Here is a 12,605-nt window from a genome sequence, read left to right as displayed (position 1 = left end):
AATGTCTAGGCATTTCAAAAATGGTTCTGGACACGGAGGAAACCCGTGAAATGCATAACTTTTATACATATATTATTTTTACAGCTTGATGACTTGCAAAGAGAACTTGAAGAGACGCGTGAATTAGCTAATAATAGATTACAGGAATTAGACAAACTTCATCAGCAACATCGCGAAACTTTAAAAGAAGTAGAAAAATTGAAAATGGATGTAAGTAAACAGTTTTGTTTCCTAAATTTTATTTATATCATAAATATTCTAATATAATTAACTTTACTGTTACCAAATAGCTAAATTTTAGCATTTTTTGTAGATAAGACAACTTCCCGAATCAGTAATTGTGGAAACAACAGAGTATAAATGTTTACAATCGCAATTTTCCGTATTGTATAATGAGTCTATGCAATTGAAAACACAATTGGATGATGCTCGTCAACAGTTACAATCGAGCAAAAACGCACATTTACGCCACATTGAGATGATGGAGGTAAAACCTTCATATATCCGAAGATTGTACTTACGAGCATGTAAATTGACATTTCATTTTTATTCAAAATCTTTTTATAGAGTGAAGAATTAATGGCTCAAAAAAAATTGCGCGGCGAGTGTATACAACTCGAAGACGTTTTAGCACAATTACGCAAGGAATACGAGATGCTTCGCATTGAATTTGAACAGAATCTAGCTGCCAATGAACAGACAGGTCCGATCAATCGAGAAATGCGGCACCTAATTACCTCCCTTCAGAATCACAATCAACAATTAAAAGGAGAAGTGCATCGGTACAAGCGAAAATACAAAGAAACTTCTACTGAAATACCTCGAGTAAGTACATATAAATATATATGATTTTTTAAGTAGTTCTTTTTTTTTTTTTTTTTTTTTCATTTTATTACAAAATTTATTAATTTTCTGTGATTTTTAACTTTGATTTATATAATATCTATGTATCAATTTATTGTCTCGAAATTATCGGATTACAATTTTCCTTATCTTCTTTTACAACTTTTTTTTCTTTTTTTTTTAAACTTTTAAACTTTGCAATCAAAATGTATTCTTTATTGAATATATTTGTCCCTAACTGGGACGAATAATACAATGTTTCTTAAAACTTTTCGAGTTCTTTCGACTTTTTAATTCTTTAATCAATTTTTTATAAATCGAGTCATATACATATCTATAGAATAAAAATCAAGATTGAACCCGAGACCTATCTATTATATTACAAGTCAATCGCTTTCTACGCATTATCTTAATAACAGAACAAAATATAATATAAATTATTACTCGATATATATTATTTAATTGTAATAAAAGTAGGTAATAGTTTATTTTTATCAAATTTGTTTAGTTAAAGAAGGAAGTAGAGGAATTGACAACTAAATTAGGGCAACAAACGTCGCAAGAAAATAAAGAAGGGAATAATTCAGATGGTAGCGGAAAAGAAGAAGATGCTTCAAATTCATTGCCAGGATCTACACAGGTATAATTATATAAATGTATAAACTTAAATCAAGAGATAGCGATGCACTTTTTTCTATATAATTATATTAATTTTTGATGTATTCGTTTGTATATATGTAGCCCAGAATTAGATTATTAGTTTAAAAAATGAGATTTTGTTTACTACTTATTAACTTTTTATTTACACGTACAGATAAAAGAAGAAAGTGGTGTTACTATAAAGAGGGAATCTGGTGCTGATGAAGAGGTAGAAACAATTGAGGTTGGAGAAGGTGAAGGCAACAAAAATACACCAGATTCTCTAACGTTAACTTCGCCAACTCTAAAAAAGGAGAAGGATATAAAACGTGAGAAGGATATCAAGAAAGAATCTGTAAAAACTGAACATCGGGATCCTGCACATCGCACCAAAGACGCAAAAATGGCAGAATCGGAAGCCGTGAGAGATTTGAAGGCACAACTTAAGTATGTTTGTGCTATCAACTAAACTACTGATATTTTTATTGTGACGATATATTTTTAGAAAATAAATAAAAATAAAAATTTGATTATAGAAAAGCTGTGAATGAGATGAAAGAAATGAAGCTTTTATTAGACATGTACAAAGGTGTTGGAAAAGAGCAGCGAGATAAAGTACAGTTAATGGCTGCGGAGCGTAAAACGAGAGCAGAATTGGAGGATTTACGACAGCAAATCAAAAAGATTCAAGTGTGTTGTAATATATTTTATAATTACTGTATGATGATTTATAGTAATGTACATGATAAATCAATTAAATAAGCAACCCACGTATATATATTTGATCACCTATTTATAACTTCTTTGTTTATATTTAGAGGAAAATAATTAGTTTGTATAAGGATTGAAATATTTTGCACTTTAATATTAATAATATTATATAAATACTTTTATTTTTGATTTATATTAACTTAGTGAAGATTATATTTATTTGGATAATAACGTGAATTTTTTTTTTATTATGTTCTTATAGGAAAGTAAACGTGAAGAACGTAAGAAGTTAGCTGATGAAGATGCACAGATAAAAATTAAGAAATTAGAAGAACAAGCATACACATTGCAACGTCAGGTTGCTTGTCAAAAACAGGTAAATCACACTTACTTTTTTTATGGTTAATTTTTATTTTTATTTTTAATCTATGCTATATATAAAAAGATTAAAGTCTTAATTAATTGGGACTAGAATTGATTATAAAAAATCTAGTTGGAGAATTATTTTGTCATTTATATTAAGCAATTATTTATACAAATCATTACTATGGAAATTTTTTATGTATAATATTAAAAAATTTTTAATATTAGAAAATATATGACAGAATCTGATAACATACGTGAACGGAAATGTAACGTTGAACAGAATTGTATTTGGTTGCAGGAAGAGGAAGCACTTCTGAATGAGATGGAAGTGACCGGACAAGCGTTCGAGGATATGCAGGAACAGAACTCTAGACTCATACAGCAGTTACGTGAAAAAGATGACGCAAATTTTAAGCTCATGACAGAGAGAATCAAAAGTAATCAATTGCACAAACTTGCGAGGGAAGAGAAGGATGTGTTAAAAGAACAAGTGTCTACATTAACGACGCAAGTGGAAGCGGCCAACGTAGTTGTACGAAAGCTGGAAGAGAAAGAACGTCTTTTACAAAATTCTCTCGCCACGGTGGAAAAAGAATTGGCGCTAAGACAGCAAGCGATGGAGATGCATAAACGGAAAGCGATAGAGAGTGCACAATCTGCAGCTGATCTCAAACTCCATCTTGGTAAGATTCTTCATGCAAACGCAAAAACACTAAATTAAGATTTTGAATAAAATAAACTTCTAATAAAATTTCTCACATAAATTTTTAATCATGATAATATACACATAAATAATATATTAAAGTGCTTACAACATATATCAGCTATTGTTATATTAGCTAGGAAAATGAAGATAAATGATCTAATAAAAAATTAAATAATTACTTCTAAACAAAAAACTAATATAATTTATTATTACAGAAAAATATCATTCCCAAATGAAGGAAGCACAACAGGTCGTAGCCGAGAAAACAAGTTCCTTAGAAGCTGAAGCATATAAAACTAAAAGATTACAGGTAATGATTAATCCTGCAGTAGCTAAAATATTGTTTTGTATTCTGAATTTTTTATGTTTATTTTTAATTTTTTAATTAATTGAGTAGAATTAATTATAAAAGATTTGAAAAAATTATTTTCTTGTTTATATTAATTAATAATTTATGTAAATCATTATGCAAATTTTGAATGCTAAAAACTTTTTAGTATTAGAAAGTAGATGACAAGATTTGATAGTGTATTTGTTCCATCATTGTTAGAACTCAATCATTGATATAAATAAAATTTAATCTGTATTGCGTTGTAGGAAGAAATAGCGCAACTGAGGCGCAAGGTCGAACGAATGAAGAAGATTGAGCTCGCTGAAACCCTGGATGAAGTAATGGCGGAAGAGCTGCGGGAATATAAGGAAACTCTAACGTGTCCGTCTTGTAAGGTGAAGCGGAAGGATGCCGTGCTTACTAAGTGCTTCCACGTATTTTGCTGGGATTGTCTACGCACACGTTATGAGACGCGACAACGAAAATGTCCGAAATGTAATTGCGCCTTCGGTGCCAACGACTACCATCGGCTGTACCTATCCACATGAAGAAGAAGGTGCTGACTTGAAAAATAAGCCGCGGTGTAGAGTTATGTTTTGTAATATGTTACGTGAGCATTTCTCTTTTCTTTTTTATATCTTTTATTTATTACTCTAATTTTTTGTGGAATGACCATATGCAATATGTGATTATCCCTAAGTGCGTCACGAATAATGAATCACGAATTTTGCTAAGTTCTTATTAAGATCATAGCCCATGAAAGAAAAAGAACATAAGCCATAGAATTTAAAAGTCATAGATTTAAGAATCGCAGTCGAAAATTCAGGAGACTGGATAATCTATTTATTACTTTAATTCTATTACTTCCACGTTTTCATGCCTTATGGTCTAATTTATAAACTATAAGAATCGATAAGTAAAGTGAATGATGAATGAGTGAACGAATAAAAGAAAAAGAGATAAATAAGGAGGAAAGAGAAAAAAACTGGATTGTATTTTTAAATGGTATATAGTACGGGCTGCAAGCTTTCAATTTTATTTACAACGTAAAAAATGATTTATTAAATTACTCTCTCTGATCTCGTTTTTTAAATAAGCTTGCGCGAGGTTATCGTTAACATCTACATACAATTGATCACTCAAATCAATGCCTTCTTAAATTATTTTTAAGAAGAACTACTGTCCTCTCAGTAACAACAATTTACTGTTTAAAATGTCTTTTATAATAGCGTTTTCTCTTGGCTGCACTATCGCCCACTAATGCAACACTCAGACAGTGTACTGTTTCCATGGCTGGTAGTAAGCAAACTCGTTCGGTGTACCGTGTTTCCAATTACGGTGTGTGCAAATTTTATGCACGAAGTGAGATTTTGCTACATCGTCTCAAAGGGACAATGTAGAGCCAGTATGACATTTAAAATTTGAAAATGGAAGTCAAGTGGGAACAGGGTTTTAGCGCAATAATGATATAGTGTACATCATGGTGTGCATCACTCTAATGTAGCTGAGTATAGCGCTTGCACGCAACTGATGCGAAACTACATCCAGTGTAACTCCCAAGAGAAAACGCTATATAAGATAAAATAGAGATCACTGAGATCAAGGTCACTGGATTGATAATCATTAGTCTATTAGACAAATTTTGAAACTATAAATCTAGATCACTGATTTAGTAATTATAACTGTATGAATTAAAATTGATTAATTGACTGACATAGAGTGCGGTTGAGTTACGCATGTAACTACGCTACGAATGTTTGGAAGCATTTTTTGATTGATCAATTAGTAAAATTCTTTTTTCTGATTGATCAATCAAATACTTCAAGCATTTGTAGCGGCAACTCGACCGCATCATATATTATTTAGATTCAATTACTATACGAAATTCATAGAAGTGTAAATCTGCTGAAAGTGTTTAATATTCCGTCTGTATGTTCTGAACGCTATGCCTGATTAAGTCATGTAATTACTTTAATTCCATTTGAATCTTCATCTCTGAGTTGAGAAGTCTCGAAGAAGCGCTCTAATTATCTACTTTTCACTTCTGAAAGTAAAGTAAATTTACTTTTGTATTAACATTTAGATTCAACAATTAGTAATTTGTAATAATCGCTTATAGGTATTTATTTAATTAGGATAAATTTAACAGAGTTACGATCCAAATTCGCTTTATCTATTGTTTATAATACGAGACAGGCAAACTGATTAATAACAGGAATGTTCTGTACGATAATTACTCGATATTATTCAATAAGAAACGAATTCTTTTTACTGATCGTGATTATATTTCTCATGATCGATTTCATCGAAATTGTCATTGGAATCAAGATAGAAATTAAAGAAATAAGATATCCCATGATACTTTTAAAATATCTTACACTATCTTATAAATATGTATTATTTTATTTAAGAACTGTAAGAACATATTTTTAAAAAGTCAAAAGGAAAGGGGGATACGTCAAATCAATATCTATAATATATATATATATATATTGATTTGATAGCATTAATGTTAGCAAATGTTATTTTAATACTAAATTATCTATATATTACTAAATTTAAATAATTTATTTCATTTGTAATTCAAATTTGCGCTCCCTAAATTGTTAAATATTTGATACTATTATACTAATATTGTATTATAGTATAAATAATTTTTGAATATTTTCACATGTATGAATGTTAATTACGAATGCGAGCATCTAAGTACATGCGTTTATAAAAAAAAAGAAATGCGTGAATAATCTATTTCGATAAAAAAAATGTGTCAGTGTGTCAAAGCTGTGTTTCAACAGTTTATTTTGTAGATCTTTCACTTGAACATTCTGTACTAATTTTCTTTTTTAGATAAATTCTGACTATGTTATAATAATTTGGAAAAATATGTCTTTTTTAATTTGGAGAAATATGTCTTTTTGTCTTTTATATAGGAAAGTTTATTTAAATGCATAACAATATAAATGTGTAAATGCGTTTACGAACAATTTGACCTCACTAAAAATAAACTTTCTTTTCTTTATTATCTATTCGAAAAAAAATACCTTATAAAAAATAATACTTATTGGATCTATTTCAATACTAAATTGGCAATACTGCCTTAAAAAAAATTTTTTTTTTTAATTACAATATATATATGGAGGATAAAAATCGACAAAAAGTTCTAAACTGTTTCTTATACTTTAAAACGTTATTTTTCATTCTACTTAACATATTTCTGACATATTTATCTAGTTTTGCTCTATAACGATTTAATTTTTCGCGCAGACAAACTGAATCGAAAACTAAACAAAATAAGAAGCTACATTTATATGAGCATTACACACATTTTCTTTACATTATATGATAGTATTAATTAATTCTAATAGCTTTATATTATAATCAATGTGCACTGTAAAAAAAACATTAATTGAAAAATTACATGAACAAGTGTAAAATTTATACGATTTATAATAAAATTGTATACATGTATGTATAGATTTTGTTGTTCATGTTATTTTACATATGTTATTTTTGATGGTGTACATAAAGCATAAATAAAATTGAAAATCGATTTGCAATAATTAATATAAGTGACAAAGAAAATTTTTCCGCAATTATATTTGGAAACGACTTTAATCTCTAATAATTCTCATTTTTCATTTTACAAAATTGAGAAGAAAGACATCTTAATCTCTTATTTTTGAACTAATTAAAGATTCTTAGAACATAAATTTAGGAAATGGAAAACATTTCATATTATAGCATTTAAAAGATATTATTCTATTTTTTTTTTTTATAATAGAATATAAGACAAAATATTTTTTTATTTTTTCAGTGTAAGATATAATATAATATTTAAGATTTAATTTATATTTAATAGTTTATTTCATAAAATTATTTTTAAAAATTTGATAAATTACTGATAATTATGATATTAATACTTATTATATTTAGTAAATAAATGTAATAAAAAAATTAAAAATCAAAATTTTATTTAAATACAAAATTATCTTTACTGTTTTAATTTATTAGTAATTAATTAATAAATTATTAAATAATTTAATAAAGACGGATAAAAACTTTCTTATTTATTTAAATACTTCGAAATGCTCGAAATTAGTTCAAAAGTAAGTAATTCTCCGAAAGTACGTGTATACAAGGGCAGCATGTATATCTAATTGTTATATATATATAGTCCTCTAAATGGTATAAATTAAATGAAAATATATATAAGTTTTGTTGAACGCTAATAACGTGTATAAACACCTTTCTATTATATATAACAATTGAATAAAAAATTCGGTGAAAATAAATTATTTACCTTTAAATAAAATTCTATCCATTATTTTTTTTATTATAAACTTTCGTATTCTTCATTTATTTCATCGTTCTTTATTGTGAATCATGAACATAGACATTTTTCATGTAAATAATTCTTTATCTTTATCTTTCTTATCAGAGGATGAAAATTGGAAACGGGATGCGGAGATTCAAATAATTCAATCCAAATTTACGTACGAAATTCTTTCGGATTTTATTCTATCTTACCAAATTTGTTGAAAATCCTACGAAACAGTTCTACTTCAAGCTTGAAAGTATCATCGAGAAGAGCCTAATTCAATCTAAATTATGTTTTTTTTTTACAAAGTTTACCTTTCGCGAAAACCTGCCGTTGATTTTAATATGGAGACACACAACGGCCACCACTCGAGAAGTACAATTTCTCGACGTTAATTATATGTCTATGTATATCGAATAAAATTTCGTCGAGATACAGTTAGAATAGAAATATATATATCTAGTGCAGTTCTTGTAAAAAAAAAACTGATAAACAAATTTTTTTAATTGACAAGAATTCATTCTGTGGGTGTTACGGTTTCGTGAAATTCGAAATCAGACATCGATTTGAAAATAATTAAATCCATTTTGTGCTTTTCTTAATTTTAAAATTTTATGTTCAAGTCATTCTGAATGATTTTAAATAACTGTTAAATAAAAACTAAAATGTCATGTTAAATTTTATTGCATATTACTTTATATACCAGAAAAAGAAATGAAAAAGATTGTACTTCAAATTCAATTATAATTATTATAAAGAATGCGAAGTGATATAATAAAAGAATGGAAAAAATAGCATACATAAATCCCAACACTTTTAACAGATTGCTGATTTTAGAAAATCAAAAATTCGATATTGGAAACTGAATTTGCGTTAATTTTTTTTTTTAATCTGTCGATCTTTCGAAGAGATGTAATAATAAAGATTTAACAGAGGACATTTCGATTCACAATCACATAATACTTCTTCCTTTCCTGATAAAATATAAAGTTTAAAAGCATGGGAATTACCTTTTTCATATATTTGATACGATTATTCACTAAGTAGTGACTTAATTTCAGAGATTGAGAGAATTAGTTATAACAATAATTTACTAAATAATAAATAACGGTAATGAATTATTTTAAAATTATAATAATCATTTATTATATAATTAATTATTATATTTATTATATAATTTATTATATGTTTACGTAATTATATATTAATTATGTAGTGAGCGATGAAAGTAGAAATTAAAAATTTATTATAAGAATAATTACAAGGAATTACATTTTAAATAAATTGTTCAGCGTTATCCTTGCAAAAGAAATTCAATTTCTATTTACGAATATTAAGAAACATATATGAAATACTGTATTAATTAAAAATTAACTGGAAAAATAATTCTTCCTTCTAAGCATATGTGTCTCTATAAAATAGAAATATAATAAAAATAATGGAAACTGTCAAAATTTTATCAATAAAATTTTAACAATAAATATCTAATCGCATGTAAATTTACTATTTTGTGACAGAGAAATAAGTCGATCATTTTGATGTTAGATAAAGTTTATTCAGTTTGACTATGTTATTTGAAAAATTGGATGATAAGAATATTTAGTTATCATCCCGGGTCTTTAGTAAATTAATAAAAGCGGAATTCTAAAATCTCGGTGAATGATATTTGTATAAAAAGCATATTACTTCTCTTTTTTATAGGACCAAGAAAATTTATATACACGTGTTGCGGGAATGTTTCCCTTCCAAGTTACTCTCTCTATACTGAGATAATTATTAATAACGTTATGTACAAGCTGTACCAAATTCACTGCACATTTCTTTTTCTTCGATTTTACGAAAAATATATAAATATAAAAAGATCAGTTTTTTTTAAATTGATTTTTCTGTTATTAGTGACACAGTTTGAAAAGTTTACAAACTTTTCTTCTTGATATGTAAAAATGTACAAGGTATAAGATAAAAAGATAAAAAGATTAAAAAGGCAGATAATGTTTCTACTCAATTTTCGAGGAAAAACTAAACCGAAATTTTTAAAAAAATATATCGTTGAATATCGTTAAAAGAAAAAAACAGTGAACTTGGGATAGTCTGTACAACATATATTTGTAAACAATATATAAATCAATTCGGGTACATTTCACAAATAATTTGTTCATGGAAGGGATTAAGATATTTTTGTTAATTGACGCCCTTTACCATTCATGCCTTCAATTACATAATCATATCCATTTCAATTTCTCGAATATATTGCTTAATGTTGATCAGTTCTCCTTAACTAAAGTATGCGAAATTATTCTCGACAGAAAACTGACTTAACTCTTTACACTCGAATGAAAGAGAGAGAGAGAGAGAGAGAGAGAGAGAGAGAGAGAGAGAGAGAGAAAGAGAGAGACAGAGAGAGAGAGAGAGATTACAAGTTATAAAAATATATCACAAGAGTGGATAATTATTTCATCTAATCTTGTGATTTATTTATACATATAATAATATTATACATATGTGTAATAACAAAATTATATAATTATCATATAAATTCCTTCCACGAAATAATTTCTGTTCTTTTTTTTAAGCCACAGAAGAGAAAAGAGTAGCTTATTTTTTATTAACTAAATTTTATTTTTCAAATTTCTTTTTACAGGATCTTCCTTCAATCGCGGGAAGGATAATGACGTGTAAAACAGGATTGCCGTGTGCAAAGAGTTAAACCTACAACATTAACAGTATCTTCAACTGTGACTGCTTTTTTTCTCTCGGAATCGTTCGCTGTATTATTCAATCGATGTTTAACGGTAAAGAGTGTCCGCATGATTGTTATCACACAAGAAAAACATTCTAATTGTTGCGCTCGAGACTATAAGCCGTGTCATTCTTGCGTTTTCTCTTTTAGGACTACGGCCCTTCTTGGGGTATTTTTAATTACGTGTAGAAAATGCGAGAGGTGTTCGAGAAATAATACGACGCTTCGCAGGTTTTAAAAAACGATTGCGCTGGAGTGTCGGAAGAAAAGTAACAGGACAGAAGGGATCACTACAGCACTTCGCGTAGCTCTCAGGAACAATCATACTTTATTCTATGTTCTATGAGCAGCATGACAATTACGCTTCTCGGCTTCTTCGAGTTATGCGTATATATAAATATATACTGAACTCAAGGCACGTTAGTCCCCTCGTCAAAAGAGAATAAAACATTCGATCTACTGATCATAATATATATATGGAATGTCGCAGCATCACTCAACAAAAAACTGACTAGCTGCGCAATATTTCTCTTATTTAATCTTTTATCTCTATATAAATCCCGTTGAATAATTTTGATTTCTCATTCACGTTTTCCAAAAAGCATTTTTTTTAATTTCCCGGAAATTCTAATAAATATACAAATGTTATGTCGAATCTGTAACGTTATGTCAATGCTCAAAATCTGAAAATTCACCTAAAAAGCGTCTTAGCTGAAAGATTTAAGTAATAATCAGTACGTTTGCGGTAATTCCATGATGAAAGCTACTTCTCGAACACTCCTCGTAACTCGATGCATTCAGCACGGCCCAATAGGACTCACGTCAGTGCCACTTCGATGGCTCGGCTCAAAAAGTGGGTAATTCGAAAAACCTCATATTACAAATGTATTCTCAATTTTCTAACTTGAAAAATATATCTACATATTTGCAATTTTATCTAGAAAATACTTATGATACTGCCTGCATTCCTTCGTCATAATTGAATGCAGAAAATAGATGGATGAGAAGAAAATGAGAAAGAAATCGATATTTATTTCATAAAATCAATTCATTTTTATTTTTTTAATGGAGAATTTATTAAGAAAATGGATTGAATTTAGTTTGATGCGTCTCATCTATTTTTATTCTCAATATTTTATCATTGTATTGTATTTTTTGTATGAAAAATGTCATCATTTTTTTTTAATAAATTGTTATTACAGTATTCAATATTTTACATATATTCCTTAGAAATTTATTTTAAGTTTTAATAGAAAAATGTACTAAATTTTAATAAATATTTGTTTGAATATTTATTAAATGTAACCATATATTTATTTGGTATAAGAACCATTAATTTGATTTATTGATTATTATATTTTATTTAGCAAATATTTATTTTCCATAAATAAATAAATATTACATTAGTACTATTCAAACAATTAGATATTAATTAAAATTTACATTTTTCTGAGTGTATGTAGACATAAGGCCTGTTCTTTTTGGCTGAACTTTTGCATCAGTTTATCTTTCTTTCTCTTTTTTCTTTCTAGAAAGAAAAGGCTAAAAAGAACAGGCCTTACGTCTTAATTATGGTATTATTTGGTCTTTATTATGGTATTAATTATTTAATTTTATTAAAAGAAGAAATGTAAAATAAATATTAAATATATCTAAAGAAATCTCTGAAAAGAATCGAAACGTAAATAAAAAAAATAGAAACTACATTAAAAAATGTTTAAAGAAATTTTTGAATTTTAAAGCCGCAATAGTTTAACAACTTTAATTAAATTTTTTTATTATCCATTTTCTGCAGTCAATAATCGGATAAAATTGATAAAATAATACTATTATGAGTGAAGGATTTGTAACGCGGTTTACTAACATGTGTGTGATTATACGATATAAAGGTTTTTTTTTAGGATTGTAAATGTTAGAAGCCAACCGAAGATTGAAATCTTACGTTATCATC

General features: G+C 27.6%; 1 protein-coding gene across 5 annotated transcripts in view; it reads left to right on the top strand.

Annotated features, from left to right (window-relative positions):
* The window catches only part of LOC108753215 (E3 ubiquitin-protein ligase Bre1), a 14,930-nt gene extending 3,721 nt beyond the window's left edge, over window positions 1-11,209 (top strand). Inside the window, exons 7-17 of one of the 5 annotated variants that reach the window (XR_001939613.1) lie at window positions 85-210; window positions 314-487; window positions 568-825; window positions 1,352-1,483; window positions 1,658-1,929; window positions 2,019-2,172; window positions 2,456-2,569; window positions 2,840-3,242; window positions 3,481-3,575; window positions 3,863-4,206; window positions 10,556-11,209. Coding sequence is in view for 4 of the 5 variants with exons in the window: in XM_018494615.1 (XP_018350117.1) it covers window positions 85-210; window positions 314-487; window positions 568-825; window positions 1,352-1,483; window positions 1,658-1,929; window positions 2,019-2,172; window positions 2,456-2,569; window positions 2,840-3,242; window positions 3,481-3,575; window positions 3,863-4,144 (2,010 nt within the window). In the remaining variant the exon portion in view is untranslated. Of the gene's footprint in view, window positions 1-84; window positions 211-313; window positions 488-567; window positions 826-1,351; window positions 1,484-1,657; window positions 1,930-2,018; window positions 2,173-2,455; window positions 2,570-2,839; window positions 3,243-3,480; window positions 3,576-3,862; window positions 5,946-10,555 lie in introns of those variants that run through there. The other 4 variants (XM_018494616.1, XM_018494615.1, XM_018494619.1 and 1 more) reach the window with 4 other exon arrangements.
* Window positions 11,210-12,605: the final 1,396 nt, after the last annotated feature.

The sequence above is a fragment of the Trachymyrmex septentrionalis genome, unplaced genomic scaffold (assembly GCF_001594115.1).
Source record: "Trachymyrmex septentrionalis isolate Tsep2-gDNA-1 unplaced genomic scaffold, Tsep1.0 scaffold66, whole genome shotgun sequence".
Lineage (NCBI taxonomy): Eukaryota > Metazoa > Arthropoda > Insecta > Hymenoptera > Formicidae > Trachymyrmex > Trachymyrmex septentrionalis.
Note: the sequence above shows the minus strand (reverse complement) of the source record. Positions and strands in the feature narration are given on the sequence as shown.